This window comes from Lactuca serriola, chromosome 9 (genome assembly GCF_051521515.1).
Source record: "Lactuca serriola cultivar US96UC23 chromosome 9, Lser_US96UC23_V15, whole genome shotgun sequence".
Lineage (NCBI taxonomy): Eukaryota > Viridiplantae > Streptophyta > Magnoliopsida > Asterales > Asteraceae > Lactuca > Lactuca serriola.
In genome coordinates, this window is record NC_136416.1 from 173664514 (window position 1) to 173681920 (window position 17407).

At 36.2% G+C, this 17407-nt stretch overlaps 1 protein-coding gene across 1 annotated transcript; it reads right to left on the bottom strand.

The window, feature by feature from the left end:
• Positions 1–398: 398 nt before the first annotated feature.
• Positions 399–1403, bottom strand: LOC145072140 (early nodulin-like protein 13). Its single transcript, XM_079018525.1, has 2 exons — positions 1170–1403; positions 399–1091 (listed from the first exon to the last, which is right to left on the bottom strand). The coding sequence occupies exons 1-2, from the start codon at positions 1339–1341 to the stop codon at positions 598–600; spliced, it is 666 nt and encodes a 221-aa protein (XP_078874651.1). The 5' UTR covers positions 1342–1403; the 3' UTR covers positions 399–597.
• Positions 1404–17407: the final 16004 nt, after the last annotated feature.

Consider the following 17407-nt stretch of genomic DNA (forward strand, 5'->3'; position numbering starts at 1 on the left):
AGACGTGGGTTATGAAAAGTGTAATATGTTCTTTAAACAACACTTGATCGCTACATTTCTTTTCTCTAAAATATATAAATTAAAGCCGAATGTTAATTTATATACAATCAGTTAAACCGTAATCGAACAATCAAAATTATCTATGCTATGTGCAATTAACGTGTAGTTTTAGTAGACCACACATACAAACGATACATGTAAATCAACCTTGTTTTAACTTATATATAGTGTTCTTAAGTTAAAGACCAAAACCAGAATACAAAATCTTGTAGTGTTTAATATAAACATAATGTAAACATGTATCACCATTATAAATATATACATTTTTTTATTTTTATTATCAAATGAGAACAAATAATAAAGTGAAACAGGAGAATTTATATGAAAATGAAAAAAAATAAAAAGATTAAACCACCCAACTTTATTGCACATTAATGTAAAACATCGGTTGATGAACACTCAACAACTGAACATCAACTAAAAGAAAAATAAACAATACAACTTAAAATAAACAATACAAAGAAATTGATCAACAAAACCATCAAGATTTAAACACAATCATGAAACCCTTCAAATCTTATGTTAAATTAAAAATCATCAATTAATCAAACACAAAGCAATGATCATCGTCACAAGTGATGCAGTTATGGTACCGGAAACAACCGCTGTTGCCGACGATGGTGTTGCGGATGGTGCTGGTGTTGGTGGTGGTGGATTCAAGTCCGCCGGATTACTTGCAACTGGAGTGGCTGAGCTTCCTCCGGTAGGAGCAGAAGCAGGCGGAGTCAAAACAGGAGTTGCAGTTGGTGGGGGTGTAACAGGAGATGCCGGAGCCGGTGGAAGAGGTGCTGGAGCAGGCGGAGGTGAAGGTGGCGATTGGGTTCTAATATGCAAAACTACCACATCAACCTTCTGACCTTGTTCACAGTTGGATTTATTACCAGTAATGAAGTAATTAGGTCCCCCATGTTCAAGTCTGTAATTCGTATCACCACCATCGAGCTTCTCAATGGGATCATCAACATTGCAGCTATCGTAATCATCTTTATCAACCACCAAAACGGAATCCGTCGCATCATCATACTTGAAATCTACAAACAGTCAAAAACACATCAAAAAACCGAAATCAAGACAATAAAAATGAAGTCGAACAAGAAAAAGAGACGTACGTAGGGTGTCATTAACCATAAACCTCAATCTTCCAGCCCATGCAGCGTAGCTTTCTGCAGGGTTTAACGTCCATCCGTCATCCTCACCAACTTCCAAGGTGGCAGCTTGTGAAGAACATATGAAAGTGATGAACAAGGCCACTAAAAACCAGAGTGATATCTGAGACGCCATGAGCTCAGAGAAAACTGGAGTCAAAATGGAGTTATGTGGCAGAGTGTGATGAGTTATGGTCACTATTAAAAGACCACAGGATTACACTTTTTACACGCGGAAAATATATATAAACTTAACGATAAGATATTGTATTGGCTAGAAAGAGACTTAAAGGTATGAATATGGTAAGTCCCCCCACCGACACCTGATTTAGTTGTCATGGTAAATACATGAAGGAGGGGGTGAGGTTGACATTTACCATTTTTGATCCAAGTCAAAAAGGCTTTGTACGTAAGGTAGATAGGAGTGTGGTAAAGTAGTGAAGTAAGACGCAAGTGTACAAAGTGTAACACAAACTTTAAAGAAAAGGTGTTTTTATAAGGTGAAGCAAAAAAGATGTGTGAAATAGATATGGGTATGGAGGTATGGTCATCGGTGGATAAATGATTTGGTTCTACATAGTTTGTGGCCCAATAAAATGTTCAAATATACACTTCCTTGGGCTAGGTCAAAAGTAATGGGCTTAAATATTAATCGTAACAACAAAAATGTTCAATAACAAAAAATTCTTATCTTCTACGGTTCTACCAGTTTTCATCTTCAGAAGAAAAAAAAAATCAACCACAACTTAACTCACTACCAGAAAAAAGGGAAATACAATATGATAATATAATACGGTTGGTGAACCATATTGTATAAGGAGTGGATTAGGTTTAAGGAGTGAACCATATTTTGTTCTACTTAAGAGATCTGATTCGTGCATAACAATTTTTCTTTATACATAAAATTTTGTTTAAAAATGTAGGATTATACGACTGTATTAAACATAAATTGTTATGTATGTAAAAAAATTATTTGTAAAAAACACTATTTCACATTGCAAAAGCAATACACTACCTACACGTCAACAAGCAAGACCAAATGTCAAACACGAGTTAAATTCAAAAGAAAATGATGAAAAAATGAAACCGAATCAACCTAACCAAAAAAATGTTGGCATCAAACTGTCATATTACAAAAAGTAAATAAATTAATTAAAAAATTAAGGAAATTTACTTGAACTTCAAAATGGGTCCATCATTTGCAGATGCATCTAGTTCATGTTTTACTTTTTCTAAACCTTTGATGATAACCTCCATTTCTTCTGCTAATAACTTCAATTGTATATGCAAGAAAGGTCTTTGATCTATCATTTTATTTTACATAAAGAAATAACTTTTTTTTTATAAACTATGGTATAAAATATAAATGTGAACCTTCCTTGCAGACTTTGAGGCTAACAATATCCACATAAAAATCGAAAAGGCAGATGATTTGGTAGCAAGAACATGTAAAAAGATTGAAATTTACGCAAAAAGGACTTGTACCGAATCTATAAGTAGATATAATAATGTTGGGAAGTGAATTTTACAAAAGTAATGCATTAAAGTTACTCGCAAGGGACTTCTGAAAAATGCATATTAAAATATATATAAAAAACGTGTTTTTGATATTTTTTTTTTCGTAAGACAAAACTGCAAAAATGGTCCCTATGGTATGTATTTTTTTGAGGTTTTGGTCCAAACCACGATTTTTTGGGGTTCGTGGTCCTTTTGGAGTAGTTTGTATTTGCAAATAGTCCGTCCGAAAATTGAAATGACTATAATACCCTTGGGGTATTTATTTTTCATTTTTCTTTCATTTTTTTTTAAAATTTAATACTTATTTATTTATTTTAGAGGACCCACCCTCTCTCTCTCTCTCTCTCTCTCTCTGTCTCTCCTTATCGTCTTCTTCCTCAAGAATATCCATACAATTTCACATACACACATATACACACACTAGATGATATGCTTCTATTTGGAATTGAAAAACAATCTCATGTTCTTGGTTCTTGTGCTCTTCTATCTTCAACCTCCATTTCAAGAACAAACTCAGATTTGATATTCATTGTGTTCATCAAAAACTCAGGTCCGATCTTCATCTTGTAGAATCGTTCCTGTTGTAAAACCTCATCAGTGCTCCAATCTCGTCCTCTCTAGCTCCAGTTTTTTATCCAAAGATGGTGGCAAGCACAGGATTTCCATCAATGTAACTTGCACCATTGATGCAAGCTTAAAGGTCTCTACACCACTAGGGATTTCCACTATCATCACCATTCTCTCTATTTTGCTGCCTCTCGTTAAGATTACACACACATACACACAAAATCAGATCTTCAACACTTCGATGCATTTTGAGGGTTATACCTTATGTTCAACAATAAAAAAAGGATTTGCAGGTGTGTGTTTGTGTGTGTCTGTTTCAGAAATACATTTCTTGGAAGAATCGAAGCCTGCAATACATGATTTATGTGTATCCATTAGTTATGGGTTCCATTTCCAAACAAACCTGAATGATCGTTTACAACATGGAAATATCATTCAGACAAAAGATCAAACACTTGGTGGACATCAACCATAGGTTAAGTTCATGGGTTGTAGCTTTACTGAGTAATCCGTCACGTCATTTTCTTTTTTCATCATTGAATTCCCCATTATTACTTGCAACAAAGATACAAATGCACCACCTACACCATAAGCATCCATCAGACTCATTAAATCACTGAATCGAGATGAAGAGAGATTGGATACAAAAATAGATGAACAAAAAAGAGGGATGCATTAATCAAAAGGGGATTTAAATGATGGGGTTAGGGGATGATGGTTTTGATAGGACCCTGTGGGGGTTCAACTGCCTTCTCGATCTGTGACCTCCTTTTGAAACACACGGATTCAAAGTCCATGAAATCTTCCTTGGAGCTCCATGTTATCCTGGTTAAACCCACCATCTATTTTATGAAAATAGTTGGTGCTTGTGTTATGGTGAAGTTGTCGTCTTGGTGATGATGAAGAAAAGTTGCAGGTGACGGATTTTAAATAGGAAAATAGGGGTGGGTGGTTTATGATGAAAAGCAACGAAGAGAGAGAGAGAGGGAGATAGGCTTTCATTTTTTAATTATTAAAATGAATAAATAATTATTAAAACTTTTAAAAAATGAATTTAGAAATAAAAAATAAATACCCAAGGGTATTAAAGTCATTTCAGTTTACCAAGGGACCAAATCCGTAATGAAACTAGCTCAAAAGGACGACGAAACCAAAAAAGTCGGGGTTTGGACTAAAACCCCAAAAAATGCATACCATAGGGACCATTTTTACAATTTTGTCTTTTCGTAATTACGTAATAATGGTTTGTAATAATGGTTTGGAATTAATGAAGACATAAACTTTAGTAAGAAATCCACACTACTATAAAAAGGGCACATAGAACCCGGTTAAATCAATGATAAACCCGATTCTAAAACCGGGTCCTTTCAGGCTTAAAAGAACACGGTTTCTAATAAAAAATCGAGACATTTAAGGAGATTAGAGCCCAGTTCTAGCTCATAAAACTGGGTTTTGTCTTCCAAGTCCAACCTCTTCTGTACCATTATATACCTTGGTTTTGATGTATGCAACCAAGTTCTAACTTGCAGCATTAAGTCTAATCTTGTTTGACTATATAGCCATGTTTGTATTATGCAACCAGGTCCTTTTATTATTATTTTTTATATTTTTTTCAAAATCTAAAAACTAGGTAACATTTCCATAACAACTTTTAGAGTCATATCTTTGTTGCATTCAACAAGAAGCTCAAGTAATGTACATATAAATAAGAATTATTGTAAACCAACCATAATAGACATAGATAATAAAAATATCAAAGAAATAGCATGTATGTGACAAAAAAAAGTTGCTTTGGAAATTTTCACTACATAACACTTGCATAAGAGTTAAAGAAATAACATCCATGATTCTATTATAGAGGTATTGTCCCAGCATCAAGTATAGCAGCTCTATCATCTATCCTATGTCATCACTAAAAAACAAACACAAAAAGTACTGAGTTTTTTCCATCACTACCAGAGACTTGAACTTAAACTATTTCAAGAGCATGGTACTCTTCTACTACATGAAATTACATCATAATGGCATGTTAAAGTAATGTCAAATGATAAGAAAGGGATTGTCAACTTGTTTGATGCAAAGAAAGAAAAATATCAACGATCATTGAACTAAAAATATGATGTTGGAAAGATAAATAACTAACCATATATGAAATTTTAGAAGGTGGTATCGCATATAATTATACAGAAACTCCCTAGCCTACATAACAATTAAAATTAAAACCATTGATTGACAAATAGAGCTAACTGCAGTAAAAAAATGAAAATGTATTTGGAAAGTACTCGCTCTACATGAGAATCCATATTTTCTATTCATCACAAAATGGAACATCCATCTCATTAAATAATGTCCACTCTTGGAAATGTTGAGTTGTTGGTTGCATTAAAATTGTAATAGAAATTGAACATTAATTAAAGAAATGAAACTAAAACATCTATTTGTTTGGATATACAATGAGATGAATTACCTCAACAAGCATCCATCCAATTAGTGTTGATATATCTTTTAATACCTCAAGAAAACTTAAAAATTAGATAAAGCAATAGTAGGCCTAGTCAGGATGGGTTCTTATTAAGTTCCTTACTCAATTTCACTCTCACTTTTTACTTGTCCACAGATGTAAGAAACACAGTTAAAACATTGTAGATTTAACACACAAAAAAAATGAAGCTTACCAAGAAAGGAGCTAACCTGATGCTTACCAGGAGAGGGATATAATTAATGCTTACCAAGAGAGGGACATAAACGATGAAAATTTTACGCAAAAACCATCTGATCCTTCAAACTTTGTGAATTACAAGCTGAAATAGTGAAATCAAGTTGTTTTTAGAGGGTAATTAAAAAGCAATAAAGAAAAATATGTCCATGTTTGGAGTATTTTGTGTGTAATAAAGAAGTCAAGCTTCAAACTTTAGCCTTTAGTACTCATTATTTTTTCTATAAACAATAACTAGTACTTATGCTTACATTGTTGGAATCCTAAGTCAAGTAGGACTTGGAGACCAAGTAAGAATGGTATTTTAAGCAAGTGGGTTTTAGAGTCCTAATCTAGTTCTATAAGTCGGCAGAATATAGGTCTATATACACATTGTTTTTTAGATCATGTTATGATCATTGAGAGACATTGTAAACACTGTGAGTTTGAGTGATTTTCTCATAATAATCAAAGAGTTATTTTGGTTCATTGTGTTTACATATTCTGAACTTGAATTAGTATCAGAGCCAAGAGCAAAGGCTTTCAGATAAAATTACTTACCTGTTGACGAGCCAGGTCGACATGTCGGATAGAGAAAGAGGATGAGGAGCTGCTCCAATGAGGATGAAGGAGATTGGGTCGATTTCTATTCAATGTCCTATGCTTACGTCGATGAATTAAATGGTTTGGTCAATAAGAATGAAGGTTGTATTGAAGATTCATAAGGCTTGGGAGATAATTGAACCAGGAACTACAAAAATCAAGACACAGATGATTTAGCAATGGGTTTGATTTACTAATCAATACCTGAAAATCTTATAATCCAAATCGGTGAACAAGAATCATCTAAGGGACTTTGGGATGCAATCAAATCAAGGCATATGGGGGCTGACGGTGTGAAGGAGGCACGATTACTATCATTAATGTTGGAATTTGATCGGCTGAAGATGTCGGAGTCTGAATCAATTGATGTATACGCCAGAAAGTTGTCCGATATCACCTCAAAATCAACAGCCCTCGGAGAAACCATCGATAAATCCAATTTGGTTAAGAAGTTCCTGAAAACCGTACCTCGATCGAAGTTCATCCAAATTGTAGCATATCTGGAACAGGTCTTGGATCTAAAATTTGTCGGCTTTGAGGATGTAGTGGGGCAACTCAAGGTTTATGAGGAAAGGATTAAGGAGGAGAATGACAAAGGAGGGGCTCAGGTGAGAGCGATGTTCATGAAATCAACGTCAGGCGGAGGTGGTGCTCGTTTGGTGGTGGTGGATCATCGGGGTATCAGCAAGAAGGAAAAGGAAAAGGAAACTGGAAGGGGATTAGTGGCTCGAGTGGGTTAAACCAGGGAGCTAGGTGGAGCGAGTCATCATACGGGTTAGGCCCAACTGGTCGAAGCAAGGTCGATCTGGAAAATCCAATAATTCTAAACAGGCCCAAGGTGGGAGGCCCAATTCCAATTCTAACCCGAGCAGTAAACCGAAAAAGGACCTGTCCAAAATTATTTGTTACTGATGCGATTAACTGGGTGACTTCGCGTCCAAATGTCCAGACCGAATCCGAAAATTCCAAGAAAATAATTTTGCCGAATATAACGATGCCGATGAGATTGTGTTTCTACACGAGATTGTACTTTTAAACAAAGAGAAGGTGATATCGTCTTGATACGACTCACGAGACACCGATGTGTGGTATTTAGACAACAGGGCGTGTAACCATATGACAGGAAATCTGTCGTTTTCTCCGAACTTGATGAAGGTATAGCCGGAGGGTTAAATTTGGTGATAATTCTTATGTAGGAATTAAGGGGAAAGGTTCTATCCTTTTCCAAGGAATGTCGGGGAAACAACGATTGATGACGGAGATTTATTTCATACCGGATTTGAAGAATAATATAATTAGTCTCGGACAAGCAACCGAAGTCGGGTGTGACATCCGAATGAAATACGATTACTTGACGATGCATGACACTGATAATTTCCTATTAATGAAAGTAGAAAGAACTCTAAACCACATTTATAAAATAAAATTACAAATTGGAGTACCTATTTGTCTTCATTCGAGACTAAGTGAAGACACGTGGTGATGGAATGCATGACTTGGGCGCATCAATTTTGAGTCAATGAAAAAGATGTCCAAGAAGAGTCTAGTTAAAGGGTTACCCCAATTTGATCATCATAATCAATTGTGTGAATCTTGCTTGGTGGGCAAGCAAGCAAGAAAGTCATTCCTGACTATGACGACATACAAAGTAAAACGACCATTGGAATTAGTTCACGGTGATTTATGCGGTCCGATCATGCTGGCAACCAAGGGTCAGAATTGGTATATTTTCACACTAATTGATGAGTTTTCACGATTTATGTGGATTTATCTCATAAAAGTAAAGAGTGAGGCGTTTACACACTTCAAAAAATTCAAAGCTTTGGCGGAGAATGAAATCAGAAAGTCGTTGAAAGTTTTAGAAGTGATTGAGGAGATGAGTTTACTTCTCTTGATTTAAAACATTTTGTGATCAAAACCAAGTGAAACGCCAACTTACCGCTCCATACTCTCCACTAGGCCTGTCGAAAAAACCCGAAACCCGTTCTACCCACCCGACCCGTTTCGAATTCGGGTAGAATGGGTCGTGTAGAACGGGTAACGGGTATAAACATTCGGGTAATAGGTTAACCCGATAATAATATAGGACGGGTTTTAGGTATGAATATTTATTTTCGGGTATACCCGAATACCCGAATTCGTTTTTTAAATAATACCAAATATACAATGCAGTCACGTACGCACACTTCAAATAAAACAAAACCCTTCGTTTCCTTCTTATGAACGACGGCTCGACAGTCGACGCAAACTTGCAAATGGAATACGACGTTGAAGCTGAAGTCCTGAACCATCATCACAATTCTCAGTTTCTCACTATCGCACGGAATGGAATTAAAAAAGTACATAACATATTATAATGATTTGTATTGTTATTATATATGTACTTGTTAATTGTATGAAGTATTTTCCTACCCGATTCAATATTAAACCAACCAACATGTAAAAAAAAGTTATCAATAAGTGTCATTTAAGAAATTTTCGGGTATACTCGATAATTACCCGACCTGACCTCAAACCCGAATACCCGAAACCCGAAAACCCGAATTACAATATAGGTCGGGTATCGAGTATTATTTTGTTAAGGAAATACCCGTTCTACCCGAAACCTGAAAATTTTACCCGTTCGACACCCCTACTCTCCACAACAAAACGGAATTGTGGAACGAAGAAACCAAACACTAATGGACATGACACGAAGTATAATGAAGGCAATTCATGTTCCAAACTACTTATGGGGAGAAGCGGTAAATCACTCTACAAATTTAATTAATCGCGTTTACACAAGATTCCTTGGTGATACAACTCCATACAAAAACTTATATAAAAGAAAACTGAATTTAGAAAATGTTCGTATATTTGGTTGTCTAGCACATTCAAAAGTTGAACCGGTAAATCTAAAGAAGTTGGATGCAAGATCAAAATCACTATTGCATGTTGGTTCTAAACCGGATACGAAAGCTTATCAGTTATTTAACCCGACAACACAAAAAATAATCGTGAGTCGAGATGTTATTTTTGATGAAACCAAAGGGTAGGATTGGGTTATAGAAGCAATAACCAACAGTAATGAACCAAGCTCATTCATAATAATATGTGACTAACTAGAAGACGAGGTGAACAACAATCAAGGAAACGATGTAAACAACGATCTAATTGAATCGACTGAATCAGATCACGATATTGGAGACGGTGCAAAAGTACAAGATAATGCACAACCAAGTCCGGTCAATAATAATGTCCAACAAGGAGTTGCAAACAAAAGCCCCTCGAGGCCAAGAGTACCTCCAAGAAGATTTCATGATTATGAGCTTGATCTTGATGATCTCGAAGAGCTTCTCCTAACAACCAATGACGAGCCGATATCAGTTGAAGCGGTGAAGAGAGAACCAGAGTGGGTCAAAGCCAAGAATGCGGAAATCAATTCAATAAACAAAAATAATACTTGGACTCTCGTGAACAAGCCTATGGGGGTGAAACCAATTGGACTCAAGTGGGTGTTCAAATTGAATAAAAATGCAAACGACACCATAAATAAATACAAGGCAAGGCTGGTTGCAAAATGTTACGTGCAATAACCCGGTATTGATTTTCAAGAAGTATTTGCTCTGGTAGCTCGAATCGAAACCATCTGGTTTCTTATACCCTTAGCTGCTACAAATGGGTGGGAGCTTCACCACTTAGATGTTATAATGACATTCTTGCATGGAGAATTGAAAGAAACTGTTTACGTGTCACAACCGAAAGGCTATATAAAGAAAGGCAAAGAGAATAAAGTATATGGCCTTACAAAAGCACTATATGGTCTTCGACAAGCACCTCAAGCATGGAACACGAAGCTTGAAGAGATTTTGAAGAGTATGAAATTTCAAAAGTACATGAAAGAACCATCGGTGTACTGGAAAATTAAAGGAGCTAACTTGTTGATTTTAGCAATTTTTGTTGATGATTTCTTTGTCACATGTAGAAATTTGAACAAGATCAAAAGGTTCAAAGTAGATATGTCCAATAACTTTGAGATTTCGGATCTTGGAAGATTGACTTATTACCTTGGCATTGAAGTTAAGCAAGAGGAATTGGGGATTACTATTAACCAAGAAGAGTATGCTCGACGCATTCCATAACAAGTTGGTTTATATGATTGCATCCGAACCACATTCCCATGGACCCTGGAAGTAAATTGTCGAAGTCCAAAGATGAAACCGAACTCGACCCGACATAATATCGAAGGTGGAAGGCTGCCTTACATATCTCTTACAAACAAGATCCGATATGGCGTATACGGTTGGAGTTAGTAACCAATACATGAAAAGTCCAAGAGAATCACATGGTGGCGCAATCAAACATATCCTAAGGTATTTATGAGGTACAACGGGATACAGAATCAAGTACGAGAGGATGGGACAAAACTAACTCATTGATTATAATGATAGTAGTCATAATGTTGACCCGGATGATGGAAATAGCACAACTAGTTACATTTTCTACTACGAGTCATCTTTGATAACAAGGTGTTTGCAAAAGCAAGACACCGTTTCTTTATCAACTTGCGAGGAAAAGTTCATAGAGGCCATAGTGGCTGCATGTCAAGCAATATGGATTCAATATTTGCTAGGAAAAATCATGAGCAAAGTGCAAGAGAAAGTGGTTCCAAGAGTTGATAACTAGTCGTCTATCGAACTAACGAATAATCCCGTTTTTCCTGGAAGGAGTAAGCACATTCACACGAGGTTTCACTTTATTCGTTATTGTGTTGAAAACGAACAAGTGGAGGTGGATTTCATTCCTGGTGAAGCACACAAGACAAACATTCTTACTAAACAACTAGCTCGAACCAAGTTCAAGGAAATGCGAAGCTTGATTGGAATCGAAGACATCTCTAAAATGACTTAGAGATTCAGGGGTTATTGTTGGAATCCTAAGTCAAGTAGGACTTGAAGACCAAGTAAGAATGGGATTTTAAGCAAGTCAGTTTTTAGAGTCCTAATCTTATTCTACAAATCGGTAGAATGTAGGTCTATATATACGTTGTTTTTAGATCGAGGTATGATCATTGAGAGAAATTGTCAACTTTGTGAGTTTTGAGTGATTTTCTCATAATAATTAAAGAGTTATTTTGGTTAATTGTGTTTACATATTTTGAACTTGATACATAACCAACAAAATATAGATTTAAGTTTCATCATAGTTTCAAGCCTTAGTTTGCATTCAAGAGATGACCAGAAACGAACCAAAATCCTTTTTGATTGATTGATGTTAAAAGGTCGAGAGATGAATAAGAAGTTGTGTGTCCCCTTATTTGATGAAAGGATAGAAAAATAGGGCCAATGGTATAAGTGTTTGCTTCATGTGTTTCCCTACCAATCATCCCAAATGTGGGTAAAATCCTTCTATGAAAATTCCTGTTGAAATTACAAGCTAAATGAACAAAATTGATTTCATATATACATAATATGAAAAAAAACGAAACTATCAATTCTCAATTTCGTAAGTGTACCCAAATGTCTTAAGGGTTTGAAGCAGAGGCATTTTCTGAATTTCCCTAGAACTAGAATATCGATCGAGTGATAGAGATAGTAACGCTAAATCAGAACTAGGGAAGAAAAACACAAATAACCATCAAGCCAATAATGAACCCTAAATCATAACATATGATAAATTAAACCAACAGAGGATCAACGAGTCATCTAGATCAATTCCAAAACTTGATCTACATATAGGAAGAGTTTAAGTTGAAATTGTACCTCCATGGTATCGATGAGTAATATTGATCGATTCCAAAACTTGATATAACTAAAGGGAGAGCTTCAGTTGAAATTGTACCTCCATAGGGTTGTTGTGGTTAACATTGTGGCGATAAAGCTTCGAAATCGTCTTGTTTTAGAGTTTTAGGGTATTCCATCGATTGTTTGAAAGTTTAATCAATAACACATAATAGCTTCAAGTTCGCAAAGTCAAGTAGCGGGATATTGAAAATTGAAGGCGGGATATTGAAAAATAAAGGCGGTTTGTAAAAATCTGATGGATTAACGTGGGGAAATTCACCAATGGGTGGCACACTTTCCCCTTATATACTTTTATATGCTATTGTCAATTTTTTTATTTATAATCATTTATTAGTTACCCGTGTGATTATATTTTGCTATTTTTTATATTCATTTAACAATTTTATTTCGTGTTTCTTCATTATTTAATATTTCATCATTTTCCAATAAGTTGCAAATATGTCCTGTTAAAACATAATATTCATCATAAAAAACTATTAGAAAGTTTTTTTTATGTCAAATATATTATTTAAATATTATGATTATTTTTTTAATTACTATTTCGTTTTGAAAATAAATATGCAATGTTTGGTTCACATAACATTTTTTGAAAAAATTAGAATTTGTTAGAAAAACGTCAAAAATTGGAATCCAATTGTATATTATAATTGGTTCGCAAACATACCATATGATTTTTTTCAATAAAATAAAATGACATGATTATACTTCTTCTGTTTGTGCTTAATTTTACTTTGTTTTATATCTTGAATGTAAATATATATTATATAAATTATAAAAGTAGTAAATGGTGGTGGTAGGTAGTGGCAGATGGATGTAGTGGTCTTGGTTGGGTGTGACGGTGGTGGTGGGTAGTAGTGGCAGGTGATCACGGATGTGATAGTTATAGCGGTTATGGTGGCAATGGTGATGACGGTGGTGAAAGTGGTAGTGGTGGTAGTGGTAGTGATGGATGCATTGGTGATGATGTTGGCAGAGGAGGCTATGTGTGGTGGTGGTGGTAGTAATGTTGGTGGAAGTATTGAGTAATGATGATGGTGGTAACGTTGATGGTGGAAAGTAGCAGAAGTGACAATAATGGTGGTGGTGGCAATGGCAGTGGCAGTGGGTGGTGGTAGGGATGGATGAGGTGGTGGTCTATTGGTGGTGATGGTGGTGGTAGCAATAGTTGAAATCATTTAGAAGGGAGTGAGTCACCTTATTGTTGGGCTGGACCATAGATTTTCATGATATTAGGCCACTTCTAATTTTTGGCCCATATTAAACCTTGGACGATCCTTGGGGTTGGGGCCTAAGATTTTATTGGGCTTAAAAGAATAACTTGGCCCTTTTTACCTTGGACATCAGGCATGTAATGTAGGTTTTTAGTTTTGGGTTATGTCCTAATTATTAATTGGGGATCTATTTGTTTAGTTAGCATAGGGATTTCTCCAGTCCAGCAGCCCGAGCGTTTATCTGGGTTTTTCAGCAGTTGAGGTGAGTTTCCTCACTAGATCCATGGGTCGAAGGCACCAATGTCGGCTCATTGTTTGTTATGTAGAATGTTGGATGACTTGTGATGATTACATGGAATACCATGATCTGGCCCCTAGCATTTGTATGAAAGACCAGGGTTTGGCCGCTGACAGTTATATGAAAGACCAAGATCTGGCCCCTAGAATTTGTATGCAAGACCGAGATTTGGCCATCGACATTTCATGGAAAGACCATGGTTTGGCCCATGGCATGAAACGATTATATGTCTATGCTTTTGCCCATAGTATTATCTTCTTTCATGTGTGGTATGTGGTACTTGGAGGAACTCACTAAGCTTTATGATTACATTTTATGTTTATGGTTTTAGGTACATCTAGCTCCAAAGGAAGGGCCCGACGTGATGACACAACATCCTCTTCTCATGATTTGCACATTTGATATAATTATACTATAATGTTTTGGATATTAGACTTGATGTTTATTCTGAACAAATTAATGAACGAGTTGACTAGTTTTTTAAAAAAGAAAAATTTTACCATAAATTTTTGGCCATTACAGATGGTACACTGGTAAATTTAGATGAGCCAACTAACTACAAGGAAGCGATGGCGAGCCCTGAGGCGAGGCAATAGATAGTGAGATCCACTCTATGTACAATAACCAGGTTTGGAATTTGGTTGATCATGTACCAGGTCGAAAGATAGTTGGGTGCAAATGGATTTTCAAGAAGAGGACTGACATATATGGAAAGGTACACACTTTCAAGGCACGACTAGTTGCGAAGGGCTTTACTCAAACCCAAGGAATTGACTATGATGAGACCTTCATACCAGTGGCTAAGATAAAGTCTCTCAGGATAATGCTTTCCATAGATGCCTTTCATGATCATGAAATATGGAAAATAAATGTCAAAACTAGTTTCCTTATTGGGAAGTTAGTTGAGGATGCTTAAATGAGTCAGCCGTAGGGTTTGGTACGTGAAAAGTTTCCTAATAGAGTGTGTAAGCTTAAGAAATCCATTTATAGGTTGAAACAAGCGTCTCGGAACTAGAATCTTTACTTCCATGAGAAAGTCAAAGAATTTGGTTTCTCTAGGAGCGAGGATAAGTCATGTGTGTATGTTAAAGCTAGTGGGACTATAGTAACTTTCCAAGTATTGTATGTTGATGACATACTTCTTATAAGAAACAATATTCCGACATGGCAAGAAGTCAAATCTTGGCTTGTGAAGTGTTTTGCCATGAAGGATAGGGGAACCAACCTATATTCTTGGGATAGGGATTCTAAGGGACAGAAAGAAAAGACTTAGTCTTAGTTAGAGTACATACTTGGACAAGGTACTCAAATAGTTTAGTATGGAAATCTCCATGAAAGGGGTACTACCCATACCCCATTCATAGTATTGTCAAGTTAAGTAAGACTCAACGCCCTAGTACAGATGAAGAGATAGCTGACATGATCCGAGCCCCATATGCTTCGACAGTAGGTTCGATCATGTATGATATGACATGTACTCGCCCTAATGTGTCTTATGCTTTGAGCATGGTCAGCTGCTTTCAGGGGAATCCTGGCAGAGCTCATTGGACTGTAGTAAATGTGAAGGACAATGGAAATATTTCTAGTCCTTGGTGGCAGTGATATATTGAGAGTGATTGGATATAATGAAGCTAGATTTTAGACAAATCAAGACAAATGTTGTTCTAAGTCGGGATGGGTGCTCTTGTTAAACAATGGAGCAGTTACTTGGAAGAGTTCCAAATAGGAAACAGTGGCTAATTCTATTTGTGAATCAGAGTACATATCAACGAATGAGGCATTAAAGGAAGCGGCTTGGTTAATAAACTTTATCAGTGATCTCAGAGTAGTCCCGACCATTCAAGAGCCATTGGAACTTTTTTGTGATAATGAAGGCGTGGTTTCTTTAACCAATGTACCCAAGGATCATGGTACATCCAAACGTATCGATAGAAATGTAACATACATATTCAGTTATCGTGTATTGTAAATTATAAAAGTGAATAATATTACGAATTATTATGTGAATTTGAATGTTGAGTTCTAACAAATGGTTTTACTAGAAATGAAGTAAAATTATGCTTAGAATCATTCAGAAAGTATTAGAAGTCTTATGAGATTCCAATCAAATGTCAAATTGTGAAATTTAACGAAAATATAAAATTTGGAATAAGTAAAATTTTATTATTGAGAGTTGTAGATAATCTCGTTAGAAACATTTAGGCGAAAACCTCATCGAAATCCGAGTTATAACAAAGAAGTTATGACAAATCGAAGATCCGCGACAAAACCGGCATGACGCCGAATGACGTAAAAATTGAGTTTTTGATAAACTGCTTTTTAGCCTTAGTAATCTAAATGAAAGTCGTAGTATTCGTTAAACCGAGAAGTTCGATAAAAAGAACGCCAAAATCTGACTTCGTATAAGGAAGTTATGATTTTTCTATGTTTCAGCTTAGCAGTAGACAACTAAAAACTCGAAATTTAGATCGAGTGATTTTTAGCCGGCATAACCTAAACGAGAATTGAAGGTCTCGTCATTAGTAGTACAACAGTAAAAAGTCTAACGAAAACGGATGTCGGATGAAGAAGTTATGAATTTTTAACGGATTTACCTGTCCCGGTCTGTTAAAAATAATAATATTAAAAATAAAGTCAATATTAGCCAACAAAGTCTAAACGAAAGTTGTAGAGCATAATGTTACCTATGCGTGCATATAAAGAATGTCAAAAACGGAGCCCGTATGCGAAAGTTATGGATTTTAGAAGTTTGAGGCACATTTTCCGAGAATTTTCGCATGCATAAGATCGGCCACGTCACCTCGCATGAACAGTAGCCACGCGTTCGGTGCTGATTCGACCGAAGACGCGGCCCAGTAATAAGCCAACACGCCTCGCTTCTGACTCCGCCCCGTGTCCAATCCGAAGACCTAGCCGATGACGCGTATGAAGCCGATGACTCCTCGCATCCGAAGCTCGCTCCCGTTGCCGCGTGTACCAAGCCTCGCAGCCACCTGCCCTCTCCCTCTCGCTTCGGATCTGGACCTCAACCCTATATAAGGGGTGCGAGACCTCCCAGGTAAATGTTGGAAAATTGTCACTTTTCACCCTTAAACTCATATATCTACTACTTCCACTTCCCCCGAAGCCCCGGAATCATTTTCAACACCCGAAACACGCCCCGAAGTGCCCGAGAAGCCCGAAAAATTTATCTTTTCGGTTTTGAAGCTCTACCTTTGCAGAGCCCGGTTTTCATCGAAGGAAGTTATATTTAGAGCGGAAGTGCTGCCTAAATTACTATTTTAACCCCCGGTTATTTCACAGTGAGTTTAATATATAGGAACAATTGTATTTTATGTGTTATATGTGCTATGTGCTTTTCAGTGTTATTATTCCGGGTTATTTTCCCGTGTAATTTTTATTCGCTATTTTTAGTAGCAAATAAATACCTTTGACCATGTGATCAGTGAAAGGACTTAGATTCACGTTGGTACTGGTATGTAGCCTCTGGCCATGTAGAACATGTCTCCGTAAGAGAATGATTTATA